Source organism: Pagrus major, chromosome 23, assembly GCF_040436345.1.
Source record: "Pagrus major chromosome 23, Pma_NU_1.0".
Taxonomy (NCBI): Eukaryota; Metazoa; Chordata; class Actinopteri; order Spariformes; family Sparidae; genus Pagrus; species Pagrus major.
The window spans coordinates 23,161,173-23,177,799 of NC_133237.1; the positions used below are offsets into that span (position 1 = coordinate 23,161,173).

The window sequence follows — 16,627 nt, forward strand, 5'->3', positions numbered from 1 at the left end:
TTTTGACTTTTTATCTCACACTTTTGACTTTTTATTTCACACTTTTGACTTTTTATTTCACACTTTTGACTTTTTATGTCACACTTTTGACTTTTTATGTGACACTTTTGACTTTTTATTTCACACTTTTGACTTTTTGTCACACTTTTGACTTTTTATCTCACACTTTTGACTTTTTATCTCACACTTTTGACTTTTTGTCACACTTTTGACTTTTTATCTCACACTTTTGACTTTTTGTCACACTTTTGACTTTTTATCTCATACTTTTGACTTTTTATCTCACACTTTTGACTTTTTATTTCACACTTTTGACTTTTTATTTCACACTTTTGACTTTTTATGTCACACTTTTGACTTTTTATGTGACACTTTTGACTTTTTATTTCACACTTTTGACTTTTTGTCACACTTTTGACTTTTAATGTCATACTTTTGACTTTTTATCTCACACTTTTGACTTTTTATTTCACACTTTTGACTTTTTATCTCATACTTTTGACTTTTTGTCACACTTTTGACTTTTTATCTCACACTTTTGTTTGTGTGACATAAACAAGCACCATTATATTGACTCTCAAGAACAGAGTCAATACAATGAAATAAATCCACTGTTGAATCTGATTATCATGTGATATCAGTGTCAAAGTTTCCTGGACATTGCTGAAAAATTTTATTTCACAGATGTATGTAGACCAGCTCTACCAAAAATTAACAAGTTTCCTGAATTTCCGGAAAAATCACAGAATTTTTTCCCAGAATTGACCCGGAAAATTAACGGAAAATGAACAATCCCAGAATTTTTCGGAACATTCCTGCACTTATTTTCAGATTTCTTTTCTGAAAAATGTTTACATGTGAAAGAAAAGAAAAGAAAAGAAAAGAAAAGAAAAGAAAAGAAAAGAAAATCCAGATTTGATTTATGAAAGCCTGTAAATAAGGTCAGTAACAGCTCTCACAGAATCATTACACTCCATATCCTACAAAAAATTCCCGGAATTTTCTAACTTTTTCAGTTTCAAACATGAAATTTAATTTTTTTTTCCTCCTAAAAAGTTTTTTTCACCTGGTTTCAGACACCTAAAATTTTTTTTTATTTTCACGGAAAATTCCCAGAATTTTTCCTGGAAAATTTCCGGAATTTTTCTTTACAAAATCCTGCCATTCCCCGGGATATTCCCGGAAAATTCCAGGAATATGTCCCGGAAAATTCCCGGAATTTTTCGGGACAATTCTGACAATTTTTACGTGTGAAAGAAAAGAAAATCCAAATTCAATTAATGAAGATTAATCTAATTAAATTTAAAGCCTGTAAATAAGGTCAGTAACAGCTCTCACAGAATCATTGCACTCCATATCCTCATTGTGAGTCCTAATCATGATGCCAGCCGAGTTCACCATAACTACACTTCAATGAATAAATAGTGTTCACCTATCAAACTTCCATTTTCAAATGATATCCCAGGCTCTAGGGATACCACTGACTGTCGCGCATAATTTGGGCACGTGAAGCAGTCAGTCTGATCGCTGTAAACAAATGAATATTGCACTGACACTCTGATGGATGCATGGACTTTCACAGTCCTCGCACTGCTAAAGGACAACGTGAAGTGCAGAATTAATAAAGAATGTTTTCCAACCTCCATCTCAGACACATACAACTCGTTTTCTGTCATTTCTTGCCAGAATTATGCACTTTCTCCCTCTTCCTCTCGGTTTTGGCCGTGATTCACTATTCACTGTAGACACCCATTGATGAGAAGGCTGATAATACACAGTCTTCCACCCGTGACACTAAGGGCAGCTTAGCACCACGTATGACACATTTCTCACCGAAAGAAACATGACAGTCATGTTACATAACCTGTTACCATATAACAGATGCATGTTGTGTTTAGAGTGCAGCATCAATGTTCGTCCTGTCCTGGTCGAACATTAATGCTTTTCATCTTATTTAATAACAGAATACATTTTTTTTTATTTTTTTTTAGGTGTCTGAAACCAGGTGAAAAAAACTTTTGGAGGATGAAAAAAGATATATATATAAGTGAAAAATACATTTTTCTGGAGATTTTTATGTCTGTGTAGCAGAGAAAATAACAGAATAAAAAAAAATATATTCTTTTTTTAGGAGTCTGAAAGCAAGAATTATTTTTACCATCTGTGAATTGAGTGACTAGGACTCACGATGAGGACATAGAGTGTAATGATTCTGTGAGAGCTGTCACTGACTTTATTTACAGGCTTTCATTAATCAAATCTGAATTTTTTTCTTTCACATGTAGAAGTTGTCAGAAAAGAAAACTGGTAGTTTTCCGGAAATTTTCCGGGAAAAGTCCCGTAATTTTCTGGGAAATTTCAGTTTTTTTTTTTTTTTAGGTGTCTGAAACCAGGTGAAAAAAACTTAAGAATAATTATTTTTACCATCTGTGAACTGAGTGACTTGGACTCAAAATGAGGATAGAGTGTAATGATTCTGTGAGAGCTGTCACTGACTTTATTTACAGGCTTTCATAAATCCAATCTGGATTTTTTTCTTTTTCTTTCACATGTAGAAATTGTCAGACTTTTTTTTCACACTTTTGATTTTGAATTTGGTACGATAAACTACTATCAATTCTTCCTTTTGACTTTTTATTTCACACTTTACGTACGATAAACTGTCAATTCTTCCTTATGAATGGTTATCTAATGTACTGCAAGCAACCCTAGAGGATTTTGTTAAAGAGGGGTCCCCCCTTAGTATTTATTTTGGCTGAGTGGCCAGCAATAATAAGTATTGGAGTAAATTAAGACTAAACATAAGCATTCACTGATATTATGAACCCCTCCACAATTTTTCTTTTCATCTATTTATTCAGTTTTTTGTTTGTTTTGTGTTTGATTGTGTGTATGGTCTTGTATTGTTATCATTTTGTGACAGCAGAAAGCTGTGGTCATATGTTGCTCCCCTGATGGGTATTTGTTTTGCCGTCTCAAAATAAAAATTAAAAGAAAGTTTAAAAAAAAAAAAAATGTAAAAACTCACCCACTGAACCGTTTAAGGTTTAGTACATGGAAACAACGCAGATGACCAAGTGGTTCTTCAATGCATTGAACAAATTTCATGATAGCTAGCACATACAGCACAGATTTTCCTCAAGTGTGGTTTTAGTTGTGAGAATTCAATGTGCACTTCCTGCATGTGCAACTGTATATGAAGCACTGCACTTCTGATGCATACTAAGTTGGTTCTTAGATCTTGGACTTTACAAGCATCACAGCTTAAATAAAAGAACTGAAGGATAAGTCTGAATATAAGCTGCCAGGAAATGTAACCGCTACACAAACGAGAATGAAAACCATGACAAAGAGATTGTGACAACATGGATTTTATTTAGGCAACAGCCATATTTTACCACAATGATAAAATCTGGCATCATCCTCGAATATATTCTGATTGAATCCTCAGTTGTTTGACGGTCTGCAAAGAGTAAAATAAAGATTAGGAGCAAGATTAAATAACACGCTTTAACACTTAATTGACAACACTGTTGATCACTTACTTGGCCCATTCAACATTGAGAATAAGATGATCATATCCAAATCCTGACACTCCTGCAATGGCTCTGGCTGCATCCTCCCGACGGTGGAAACTGATGAAGGCAAATCCCTGCAGGAAACAAAGCAGTCGATTAATAAGCAACTGGACCATTCTGTGCTTCTCATAATTGTCAGTCTTAATGTGAATGTCATCAATGACCACACCAGCTAATCACTTAAAAAGCTAAGGAAAGCAGCAAAAAAATTAAATAAAATCAATATCTACACCGTGTGCAAAAATTAGGTTTTGGAATTTCAATGCCGTCAATATTAAAGGATGCATGTCTTTCTATTCTTAAGATGAGCACTGACCTTTGATTGCCCAGTGTTCTTGTCCTTGGCCAGGTAGATCCTTGAGATGGAGCCAAATGGTCTGAATAGCTCCTGCAAGTCGGTCTCACGGGTGTCCTCAGACAGATTGGTCACACGAATAGTGGCATTGTCATCAGCTGTAAAATGAAAAACATACTCTATTGGTGCCGAGCAATGCTCTTATAGCTGTACAAAAATTTAAATCATGAAAGGATGTAGAGTAAAAAAAAGATGAAACCACTTACACCCACCTCTGCGGTTGGGCTGCATGGACTCGCCCCTCCGCGTCCCTCCATCCCTCAGGCTCGGTGGCACATACTTCCCAGTCTTGCTCTGCGCAGGCGCTGCAGGCTCTGGTTCAGCTGGAGAAAGAGAAGAACAACAAACCATTTAATCTAACAGTGGATCATGAAAAACAAATCAAAATCTGATGATGTGATTGGAGTGCGGATGGTACCAGAGCCAGCAGGCTTTTCCTTGTCTGCGGTGGAAAGTCCAAGCTGTTCAGCCAGCTCCTTCTGCATGGGGCCCAGGGTGTCCTTGTACGGACAGCGGGTGGTCCAATGGTCGCCTTTGCAAATACGACAAGACACAATCTTCTGTCCTTTCAGTTTGTTCATGGGATCTTCATCCTGGTCTTGGGCGTTCAAGTCCTGCAAGAGGTAAGATGAGGGGCTGAGTCACAAGCTAAACCGTGTAAATTACAAACCACTACCACAGTTAAAATGTGTTTTCATGCATCACTTGGACTACTTCACATAAACAAGCATCAGTGCACACATCTCAAAGCCCACAATGGATGCTCACCTCTTTGCTGGAAATGAAAGTCATGAAGACATCATCACTGACTGTGGTGGTGGCAACATTAGGACCTGGTGCATCAAACTCAGAGTTGCCAAATTTCTTCCAGTTCTGGAATAAAACAACAATATACGATAAACACCTGACCTGACCCCAAATCTTGTTCATTTTAAAGCAAATGCATCTTCAATACATTCAATTTAAATACAGACCTTTCTCCTGGCAACAGCTTTGGAGGCTTTTCTTGTCTCGATCTTGAAGGTCCGCACAATCTAGAGGACAAAAAATAAAGGCAGTAATTGCATAATTCACTTTTTTTTTTTAGAGAAGCATCTTACTTAACTGTAGTCAAATTTGTGGCACTTAGCAACTACTATACTGCTACATTGTTATGTAGAAATGCAATGAAGCATGCAGTCTATTCAAAGGTCTAGAGAGTGTTGGTGCCACAACATCTATTGCTTTAGTGGTTTTACAAGCCAAATGGCAAAATGTTTGTAGTTTATCAGGATACTCTTATTGAGTCCTGGTGTTTGAAATATGCATTAATAAAATACACTTAAATTACCTTGAACTTCTTTCCATCATCATCTATTTTATATTCCGTGATAGTTTTTATATTTCCTTTGATGGTTTCCTTGGGGGATGGTAGCGTGCCTGACAGACATAACAAGACAATGTAAGACAAACAAGCCACAAAGGAAAAGAAACAACTCTTCGAGCTTCACATATGTTGGGCCGATATAAGATCAGCTCTCAAGTGACCATTAAAAGATTGCCGGCTGAGTAAACACTGCAAAGAAACTTTTGCACTTGGGATATCAGTCAATCTGACCATCAACACTTCACTCTTCTCTGCTGTCAAAGTCAATGAAGCAGCCCCAGAACATCTCATCTCTTGGTTACATCTCCGTCTTTCAATTGTACAAATACTCACCTGACACCTAAATGAAAATGTATTACTGGTAAAGACAGATGTATGTCAGTCTCCGACACAAAGCTTCCTTGCATCAATAGCCATATTTTACGTTTAGCCAGTAGCATCTCTTGTGAACTTGCTAACGCTACGCTTGCTAACTTTTAGCCATCTCTGCCTACGTCATGAGACTGGGACCGCAGCGTGTCGATATTTCGTCTGTAAACCGTCGATTTATGTCAGTCTCTCCTAAACCTATGACCGCTTAAAGATTAGATATCCAAATTATCTAATATACATATATCTTAAACTCCAGTATTACGCCCAACAACCACGTGGAAGTGGAAGCCGCCTAGCCGGCCTCCTGCTCGGGGTACCAGACTACCAGAGCCATGCTAGCGTTAGCTAACACAAGCAGCTGCTATTTACCTTCATCTCCTTCTTCCTCGACTTGGTCCGCCCAGCTGGGCTTGGAGCTGGAAAGGGGAGAGATTTATATGCGATATTAGATCGATACGAGACACAAAACACGAGCAGAAACTATGAAATATCAATAATATAACTCACTCGTCGTATTCAATCGACGGCATCCTCTCAGCTAGCTTAGCTTCAGGACAGCAAAGAGCGGTGCACCGCGAGCCGAGCCGCCACCACACACACTTCCGGGAGAAAAACTTCACAATAACAGCATCACTTTTCATGAACGCTTAGCTTCAAAATAAGAGTCATACTGCGTCGTATTTTTTTTTTTTCATGCTGAAGGGCAAAAATAATGTGATCATATATGCTGTTTCACTTTATATTATGATAAAAATGTACGACATGCTGAAGTCTTTAATGTTTGACATAGGAACAAACTGAGGTTAAAGGCTAACTCAACTTTACACATTAAAGTGTGTTTACAGGTCATGGGGAGTATTTCTGCCCTTGTGGCTCCAGAGGAAGCTGCATGTAATCTGATAAATTGGCTGCAGAGATGAGGCTCAGTAGCTCAGTTGCATTGTGGGTAATTTGGGCACCAGGTTTTCGATACATCAGAAATGGAGATATTGCCTTTTTTATTCCACATATTCTTCTTCATTTTCAAAACCTGGTGCCTACATTATCCACAATGCAGCTTAGCGATATGAGTGACATCACTGGAGGCAATTTATCAGATTACATGCAGCTTTCTCTGGAGTCACAAAAGGCTTTGTAGTTTATACTACTTTTTACATACGCAGGAGGGTTAGGGTAAGAGTTATTTACACTTTAATGTGTAAAATTGGTGGAGTTACCCTTTAAGTGACAGATAAGATAAGATAAGATAAGACAATTGCTAGAGCACTATTTCTGCTGCAAAAATGTTTTTTCCCCCGATTATCAAAATACTTTTAAAATTTTCCACCTCTCAAAATGTTTCGAATAACATTTGAACGAATCTCTGACCAGCTACGTCCACACGTGACCTGTGATTAGGAAATCGCTGATAAATATTGCTTCATGAAGAAGTTGGTAGCCACTTCCTCAAACAAAACATGCCTTTTGATTAAACTGATTGTTTTGGTGATGCCATTATGATTTTATTTGATTGTTTTAAAATATGATATGTTTGTGCTGTTACAGACAAAATCTTCATTGTTACAACAGTGTAACAAAATGCCTGTGCTTATACACCAACTACTATGGTGTGGAACATAATCACAGCTTGGTCAGACAGGAAGTTAAAATAAGGCACATTACGTCAGCAAATAAATGTTTATTACAGATGGTTAAAGTTAGCAGAGCAATAACTGTCAGCAATAACAACAATAAGAAATAAGGGCAAAATCACTTGTGTAAAAAAATACAGTATAAAATTTGCTTATTTTTTACAGCATGAAATAATAATGTACTTCACAGAAAAGTTGTCAAGGTGCATCTCTACCTTCTCATCTCTGTACTGTTTGTGTCCTCCAGGCTCTTCCCACAACAAGCCAGTCTTATACTGTCGAACACGGCCATGTAAAGGATTGGATGGATGCACATGTTCAGAGCTGCCAGTCCCTTGGACACCTGGTACATGTCGTAGACCCAACAAACATTTTGGTTGCCGTTAAGTTTCAGATACAGGTGATGAATCTGAAAGACGTGGTAAGGCACAAAGGAAATGGCATACAGCACAAGCACTGATGCAACCAACAGGGCTACCTTGCGTTTTTCCAGTGTGGTTATACTGACATTTTTCCACACCACCTGAATCACCACACAGTAGGAAGTGAAAGTAACCAGGAAGGGAACCAGACACCCAAACACAGCAAGAAACATTTTGTAGGTCAGATGCGGTCTCTCATCCCCCAGAGTCTTATCACAGAAGGACACACACTGCGTCTTGTTGTTGCGGTCACAAATGGTGGAAAATGTCAACACAGGGCAGGAAATGACTCCAACAATGATCCAGATGATGACACTGACGGCCTTGGCGTGGGCAGGCTTCACATGGGATCGGGTAAAGAAGGGCCACTTGAGGGCCACACATCGGTTCACACTTATCGCCATAATGAAATAGATGCTCACATATAAGTTGCAGGTGAAAAGGAACCTCTCGATTTTACACACACCGTTACCAAATATCCAGTGTTTCTCCTGGGAGTAGTAGACAATCAGCAAAGGCAGGGTAAGGACGTAAAGCGAGTCACTGATTGCCAGATTACACGACAGGACGACACCGGTGTGCCAGTTCCTCCTCTCTCTGACCACCAGCAGCCACAGGGCGAAGATATTCCCTGCCAGGGCCAGAATGAACTCAATCCCATACACTGAGGGCAGCAGGGCCATTTGAAACCACTCACATTTGGAGAAATTGTGCACCATGTTGATTTCTGTCATTTTGTCTTCGTGCTGCTTTCACACAATTTGTACAGTCCAAAATCTGCAAAAGAGAAGTTTAATGTAATTCCATCATTTCAGTACAAGTCTAATTCATTTTTGATCTAATCATATGTTGTTTTCTGTTACTCAGTATGGGAAGTTTGGAAACATTCATTACATTTACATTAGCAGACGCTTTTGTCCAAAGCGACTTACAATAAGTACATTTGTCACAAGAAAGAAACCACAGCATATCACCGTCGATAAAGTAAGAATGAAAAAATAGAGACAATTTTCAAGCCCTCATCTGAGCATAGTAGCTGCTTTTTATCAAGGATACCTTAAGTACACGAGTGCTATGATTTAAGTGCTAAGAACATACAAGAGCATGTACGGTTTTTTTTCTTTTCAGAGAGAGCATCAATTAAACAAGAACAAAAGGCATTAATGTTCAATGTTAGAAAATGTTTTGTTTTTATATTTAATGTGGAAAGTAAGGAAACATCAGATAGAGCATTATTTTTTAACTAACCATTAAAGTATACAATGATAAATGCAGATAAAAGCAGAGAGTAAGTTAACTGTCACCTACCAGACCCCCGGCCTGAGATGATGTTCATTTCCTGTGTGGTGTATGAGAAGACTGTAACTCAAAGTGAGAAATGTTTGCGATTCAAACATGACTTGTTAAACCTAAAAATGTCACTTCCTCTCTTAGGCTGCCCTCTGCATACATTTCACAATTTGAAGAAGCAAAACTGTGATGAAACCCACACTTTGGGGTTTGGTGATAAAAAGCCTGTAGGTCTTGTGTGAATCAGATGTTAACTTTCTAAGTGCGTCACCAGATGCCTTTTTTCGTAATTTACAGATCAGGGCAGTGTTGCGAGAGCATAAAGTACAATCGGTCATCTCAGAGCATGCAGGAAACCAGCGTAAACGTCTTTATCTGATTTGTTTGAGGAATGAAATAGCATCAGAACAGTGGACTGAATGCTGCAGCAGAGCCAGAGCAGCACACTTTTAATCAAATGTTTTTAATCAGCAATCCCACGCTATACACACAGGGAACTATGTTTACTTTACTTGTATTTTCTATACAGAGGTACATTTATTGCCAGAAAAGTACTTTTGATACTGAAGTATCTGATATTATTTATTACATTTTTACACGATATCTTTACTTTTACTTAAGTATAACTTTAAGGTACTTTTTACAACAATGTAAAGTAAAATCAACATATAATAATGCTCCACATCAGCCATTTTATTTCCTCACACATCATTTACTTAGAAACTAAACTTTATCAGAGTGTTTTAAGTTAGACACCAGGTGTCCATGTTGGCGGGCTATTAATCCAATTTGTCATATTCTGTAATAACAGTAGTAAGAAAAACCCCCCACAGATTTGAGATTACATTTTTTGCTACTTACATCGCTGTTGTTCGATGAAGATATTGGTGAGTAACTGTTCAGGAGCTTCAGCAAGCGAGAGTCAAAGTCTAAGATGGGTGGTTTCAGTTGAATTCCTCTTTCGGGCTCAGAATGTCTAAGTAGTAATAGATAAAGTGAGAATCGTACCTGTGGGGCACATTCTTAAAATTCCAAGAGAAAACTACCTAAATTCTTCCTTTTTTGGCTTCATGAGCCGGGGAAACGAACCATTACAGGACATCCCATTAATTATCAATCACATGCATTTTAAATACAAAGATTTTCTGTTCGTCAGTAACCTTGAATAAGAAGTTTTAGAGCTGCATTTCAAAAAAGACATCACACCTATTTGTGCTCCTGTTCAGTTACAAACATTTGTATCAATGAATATTTCCTCTGACTTTGTAAATGTATGACATCTTTCCCCTGGCATGTTGTTTTGTTTTATCCTGTTATTCAATTGATGTCAATGTTCCCTTTATACTCTTTTTCTGTGAGCTAAAGAATGTGAAACAAGTTAATTTACAGTCTTGCAGAAAGAGAAGTTGCTCAAAAGAGGATCAAAGACCCTGAAACTATCCAACAAATGCCAAGAAACATAGCTGCCCTGATGAAAAAAATCTTTGAATTGACACTTTTTTAAACAATTTATTGAACAAGTACATATCAATATTAATTCAAACAGTGTGAAAAATATAGCACTTTTGTTCTCCTTTGTCCCTCTGCTGATTTTCAGCAATAATCAGTCTCTGCAGCAGCCATCACTCATTGATGGCAAATGGCTGCTTGCTGCCATCTGGTGCTCAGCATAATAACACATTCACTGTCCAAGTCCAGAAAGAGGAATTAAGATTTCAGCCTTTTCCTTTCCTCTGTTTGAAGCCTTGCTTCGCTCCTGCAACTCTCTTCTTAAAGCCCGGCTTGGCTTTCTGACCTTTAGATCTGAATGACCCGTCCTTGTTTTTATTCCCACCAAATGTTTTGTTCCCTTCAAATCTCTTCTTTCCACCAAATTTCTTGTCCCTATCACCAGCGTTCTTCCCTCCAAATGTCTTTCCTCCAGGCCTCGTTTTCTTTCCAAATGGTTTCTCCCCGTCTCTGGACTGCTTCCATCCTTTCCCTCCTGGACCGTTTCTCTTTGGTGATCTGGCATCTCTGTCTTTTCTTGGAGGTTTACCAGAGGACATCTTCCTCCTCTTGGCAGCAGGGAACATGTCTGCACAAAAAAAAAGGTGTTTGTCAATAATTAAATTCAAAACAAGAACCTAGAGCTATTAGTTTATAACACATAAATTATATTCACCTTCATCTGGCTCCTGTCCTACAGCCTGTCTGTAGTACTCCACCTCATCGTCAGATTCAACAGCAGCTGGCTGATTGTTCTGAGTCCCCGGATCCTCCACCTCGCTGTCCTCTTCAGCCTCGGCAAGTTTCCTCTTAATGCCTTCCAGGCTCTTTTTCCTGTTACGAGTAAAGACATTTTATTTTTTTACACTTAAACCAAATGAAGAATGTAGATGGCAGAGGGGTCGAATAATATACAAGGTCAAATTACTTGTTCTCTTCTTGTTTCTCTTTCTTCTTAGCAACGTTCTGCTCCTGCTTTTTCCGACGACCCTCTTTGTCTTTAAGCTGGGCCTCCTTTCTGTTCAGGATCTCCTGTATTTCCTCCTCCGTCTTGGAGACTGGAAAACATAGTACATAACAATCGGCATTAAAAAACAATCTGTAACAGATCTAAATAAGCAGCTGTGTTATATTCAGATGTATCAGTAAGCGTTTACTTTTAGAGAGTATTCATAGAGTTCATACAGATTTTGTCATCATGTACACCAGAACACATCAAGCAGAGAGATAAATGAAGTAGTGGACTCACTCATGGCGTGATAAAGGATGCTCCCCTCTCCCATGCCTTCTTGTATCTTCGTCAGCTGCAGCGTCATGCGAGGACCAATCTGAGGTCAACACAGAAACTTCAACCAGGCATCTTTGTCATATTGTTTTCAAAAGTTGTGCTTTAGGCCTGGAAGTCCTCAATATCAAAGTGCAACATCACCCTCTTGTGGCAATTTTTGGGATACCAGCTGAACATGTTGAAAATCCTCCAGGCCTGAAAATCTGCTCCACCATTTTATTTACTTTACCTCCTGGCGAAAAAATGTGGAGATGCAACCACTGCAAGCTTCGTAGCCAATTCGTTTTTTTAAAATTATTTTTATTTTTAACATTGACTTTAAATAACTCCTGCATTTTCTCCCAAACTGCACAAGATGTGGTAAAAACTCCCACTAAGCTGAAATGAAAAAAGTGCACATAAATTGGGTAAAAATTAAATATTTTCTGGCTTCAGTCATGCAGAAACTTGGCTGATTCTCAAAAGATTTACTGAGTCTTGGGAAATTTAAGACACTAAGAGGCTCTAACGAGCACTTAACCTTCAAATGGCAACCTTTTATTTCATATCGTAACGACTCGCCTGTGCCATCACCTGAATGACAAAACTGTTTTTGCCCTTATATGCAGTGTCTTTGTTTGATTTAGGTTTTTCAGTTTATTCCCGTCTGCTGACTGTTTGGACAGCAGATTTTATCCCCCTTGTTTTGTCTTTTTTAATTGAATTATAAATTTGTACCATATATACTCACTACAAGCAAACGTAAAGGCTAACTGTGTTGACTTTGGGCAGATGGGTGTTTAGGACTTTTTCTGTTGGCACTTGTTTGTGGAAAAAGGACATTTTGAGTTGGACTGAGTATCTTAATTCACCACCAATAAAAAAGTTCAAATAAAATGTCGCACTTCCTCGGCACACTCACCTCTGTCAGACGGACGGCGCTCTGCTGGGACGCCATGTTGCCTCGGCCAGAGTAGACCTGTGGCAGTTCAGTGATGTTGTGCTCCCCGTCTTGTTCTGCTTCACTTTCTGAAAGGTTCGCCCCCCTGAAGAAAGAGCACAAAACAGCTCATCAGATACTTCAGCTGCAGACTGCCTACAGACTCAGCGCCCTTTCACCTCAGGACCAAGAATTACACCTTAACCAGAACCTTACTTCATCAGCAGCTCACTGATGTCCTCAAACTTGTTCATGTTGGGGAACCTCTCCTGCATCAGCTTCTTGACTCCTCGGCTCATTCCAACAGGGACGACCTTCAGGCTGCTGCGGGTTGTTAACACGATCACATCGGTCAGTGACGCATTTAAATCAATACATAGAAATCTGATCATTGTGTGGAGGCTCATCAGTGCGTTTACTTTGAACATACATCACTGAACAGTCATGTTACGCTATATGTCATCATCTGAGCCCAACCTTCACTGAAAATTAAATCTATGCATGCATGGTGATGGTCTGAAAGGCAACTCTTTTTTGTTGTTGCTTATTTTTATTTACAAACTAAGAAACATTGACAGTTTGAAGGCAATAAATCAACAAGAAGTGATGTTTTCAGGGCTGCATTATAAGAAATCTTAGTTGTTCAACGTGCACATTTCAAACATCTATCGACAGATAAATCAACAGTAAAAATAACCTTTCGTTGCAGCCCTGTCACTTACACTATCATTTAAGTTCAGCTTCAAACTGAAACTATCTGCTAATTACCTAAAACATACTAGCAAAACTGAGAAAACAATAACTGACTGTTTACGACTAAATATGTTTTACTTACTAGTGTCGAAATTCAATTTCCTGGGACTCTGGGTCGTAATTTATCAGCACACATCTCTTGATATTGTTGAGGTTTACCTGGAAAACAAAAATACACTCATTTGTTTTTGCTAGAACTCTGTGTTAAACTTCTAAAATGCAAAATGACTCCAGGATTCAAAAATCAGAAAGCGTTTACTTTTCAGAAATCTTCAAAGGTAATCTCAGAAGACTATACTGTCATCATGCCAACAAGGCTTTAAATCTTGAGTCAAGGCAACAACAATACAGCAGTTTTGCTGAAAAAAAGTACCTTGTGCACATTAATGGAAGGAAACATGTTTTGAAACATGGAGGCCATGAGTTTGACATGCATGCCCTCAGATGAAAAGTTGTTGAGGATGAGCAGCGGGTGGTGTGTGAACTGCTGCTCGTGCATCCTGTGCTTCTTCAGAGTGGAGACGACGTCTTTGATGAGACAGTACTGAAAGAAAAGGAAGAGTCTTTATAAAAATGGAGACAAATTCAGAGTTGTAAATGACTTTTGCAGTTTGGGCACATCAGTGCGTTTACTTTGAAAACATCACTAACAGTCAAGTATTAAAAGCCGTCATCATCTGAGCCCATTTGTTTATTGTTCTAGTGTTTTCTTTAGGAGCTCATATATTTACCTTGAGCACTTTGAAGTGAAGCATGGGACCTTTGGGAAGTCGAGCAAGTCTCTGAAAAGCACAAGAAATGTGTTGTTGGATGGACGGTGTTACAGGACCAACATAGCAAAACTGTGAATCCCCCAGTACCAGTGGCTTACCATGTTGACACTGGTGGGCGTCTTGCTGAAGACGATGAAGTGTGTCACTCCCAGTGGTCCTGCGATGGCCACAAAGTCTTTCAGCACGTTCTTCTTCTTAATCTGGTACCAAGACAAACAGTTTCAGACATAATGAGTGTCACACAGCACAGGGGAAAGACTTTGTCATCTTTAAAGAACTCATGATGCAATTTAAAGCAACCAAAGGAGTTGACATTTCACTTTTTATTTAAATTAAGCATTATGGCCCTGCTGCAGCAGCTACACAGACGCATGCACAGTCACATCTCTGCTGCTACAGACCTTCAGAGACTCTGCAGTGTACGGCTCCATGACTCTGCGCACGTCCAGGACGAGCTGACCCACGTTTTTCCCGATCTGACCCCGGTGAAACACGAAGGAGTGGGGGACGGCTCCGTAGACCTCCTCGGCCACATGGTTGGCTGTTGACCGGGCTTTCTTCTGGTTCTTGGTCTGAAATCACGAAGGCCACATATTTATTATCATGAGAGGAATTTTAAAGTGACGTTTGACAGACAGCTTGCTTCGAAGAGGACGATTAAAGCTCACATGTAACTTAGCTAGCACACCAGCTAACACTTAAACATCTTGTCACGTTTACATTACTATATCATCTTTGCTACACATTCACCCCGACTGCGGCTAAACTATAGGTTTCTCATTCAATATAAGTAACATTAACAGAAAACGAAAAATGATTTGCCTCTCGTGCTAAGTTTTGATCATGCTAACCACCAGTTGAGGCTAGTCTGTTAGCACAGGCCGTTACATACCTTGGATTTCCCCATTATTCAGCGAGATGTACAGCAGCTGAACGTGGTTCACAAAGCGACACTCACTGTTACTACACTGTATTTATGCTGTCAAGAAAAAATCCACTCATTATGCCTGAAAATTCAGTCTACAGCCGCTGGAACAACTCAACTACGAAGTCGACACGACGCCTTCCACATGGTTCTACCACCGCGTGTCACACACTAATGTGTCCGTGTTGCTCACGTCTGATATTGGTTCCTAGCAAGAGCGAGCCGCGTGTACAGGAGGAGAGTTTTTCTGGAGATCTCATTGCTAAATGTACATATATTTATATGTCTTGTACCTTTTGTAAACAAAGTATAGAAACAATCTTTTTTGACTTAAATAAAAAACATAATTATAACCCACTAACTTTGCCTACTCGATTGTTACTTCAATAATCCAGATAATAGCAAGCTTGAGTATGTGATCAATAATGTAATTTTATAATTCAACTTATTGTTACAAAAAACAGTAACATTATTTCTTACAACTGTATTGATATCGATTTGTTGCTAAATAGTCCAGTTTGTGTGACAGTTGACCTGCATTTAGAAGTATGAGTGTTCACTGCCCTCCAGTGGCCACATGTATGAACTGCAACACCAGCAGTGAGAATTATAATAACAAGTTAATATGGATTATTATTAATATTCTTAGTGTCTTTGATATTAATGTGAACAGTGTGTACATTAATAGGCAGTAAGGGTTTAAATCGACTCGGTCACGGCAATACGTGTAATTAGAATCACGAGTCTTTGCTGCCCTCTAGTGGCCACATCGAGAAACTGCAGCGATAAATTCATTAAGCTAGCGTCAATGCAGAAATTAGACTTCCGGTAAATACCTTCAAAATAAGTGACCAAAGCGAAGCAATCAGAAAGGAAGTGATCCGAAAGAATCAGGGGAAATTATTTATATTAATATTGATATAAACAGAGTAATTTATTGGCCTCCTCCCAGTGTTCTTCACTTTGTTTGTCCTCCATTTCGTCACTTCATTATTAACCACACATGTATGACTTAAGTCATTTGGTCCAAGTCTCAAACAAGTCCCAAGTCCCATTTTTTAGGGTTTGGATTTTTGTATTATAGCTATTATTGATATTCATTTAAATAAATTTGGCCTGTAATCTTGCTGTCATGTAAGCTTATTTATTACTATTACTATTGCCTTAGCGTGCTGCATAGAACAAAAGTATATACAACACTGAATATAATAAAAAAAAGACAACAGTAGCCTACATATTATTATACTATACAAAAAAAGAACAAAAGGATCAGTGATAATGAACTTACCTTACTGAACCTAACTGATGTTTTAATAGCTGTAATTTTCCAGCTGAAGAATGTGGAGCTGTAGATTTAAGCTGTCACCACCAGAGAACAATGAGCATTATCATTTCGTCATTTGCTCTGCAGCGATTGCTTCAGTGTGGCCACTTTATTTTGAAATCACTTAGAGGAAGTGTTCTCAG

General features: G+C 38.6%; 3 protein-coding genes across 4 annotated transcripts; all 3 read right to left on the bottom strand.

The window, feature by feature from the left end:
• Positions 1 to 3,355: 3,355 nt before the first annotated feature.
• Positions 3,356 to 6,280, bottom strand: eif3g (eukaryotic translation initiation factor 3, subunit G). Of its 2 annotated transcripts, none has more exons than XM_073495094.1 (10): positions 6,179 to 6,280; positions 6,041 to 6,087; positions 5,264 to 5,352; positions 4,908 to 4,967; positions 4,702 to 4,806; positions 4,352 to 4,547; positions 4,140 to 4,256; positions 3,895 to 4,031; positions 3,546 to 3,652; positions 3,356 to 3,463 (listed from the first exon to the last, which is right to left on the bottom strand). In XM_073495094.1, the coding sequence occupies exons 1-10, from the start codon at positions 6,199 to 6,201 to the stop codon at positions 3,448 to 3,450; spliced, it is 897 nt and encodes a 298-aa protein (XP_073351195.1). In that variant the 5' UTR covers positions 6,202 to 6,280; the 3' UTR covers positions 3,356 to 3,447. The 2 variants fall into 2 exon arrangements, with proteins under 2 accessions (XP_073351195.1, XP_073351196.1); XM_073495095.1 differs by having other exon boundaries at positions 4,146 to 4,256; positions 6,179 to 6,274.
• A 1,140-nt stretch (positions 6,281 to 7,420) lies between these two features.
• On the bottom strand, positions 7,421 to 9,076 carry p2ry11 (purinergic receptor P2Y11). The gene is made up of 2 exons (XM_073495137.1): positions 9,033 to 9,076; positions 7,421 to 8,501 (listed from the first exon to the last, which is right to left on the bottom strand). The coding sequence occupies exon 2, from the start codon at positions 8,456 to 8,458 to the stop codon at positions 7,514 to 7,516; it is 945 nt and encodes a 314-aa protein (XP_073351238.1). The 5' UTR covers positions 8,459 to 8,501; positions 9,033 to 9,076; the 3' UTR covers positions 7,421 to 7,513.
• Positions 9,077 to 10,503: 1,427 nt separating this feature from the next.
• ppan (peter pan homolog) lies at positions 10,504 to 15,301 on the bottom strand. Its single transcript, XM_073495136.1, has 12 exons — positions 15,128 to 15,301; positions 14,637 to 14,807; positions 14,334 to 14,435; positions 14,194 to 14,244; positions 13,836 to 14,006; positions 13,545 to 13,621; positions 12,926 to 13,033; positions 12,692 to 12,815; positions 11,752 to 11,830; positions 11,431 to 11,560; positions 11,179 to 11,336; positions 10,504 to 11,091 (listed from the first exon to the last, which is right to left on the bottom strand). Exons 1-12 carry the CDS (start codon positions 15,140 to 15,142, stop codon positions 10,730 to 10,732), a joined length of 1,548 nt encoding a protein of 515 aa, XP_073351237.1. The 5' UTR covers positions 15,143 to 15,301; the 3' UTR covers positions 10,504 to 10,729.
• Between the last annotated feature and the right edge of the window lie 1,326 nt (positions 15,302 to 16,627).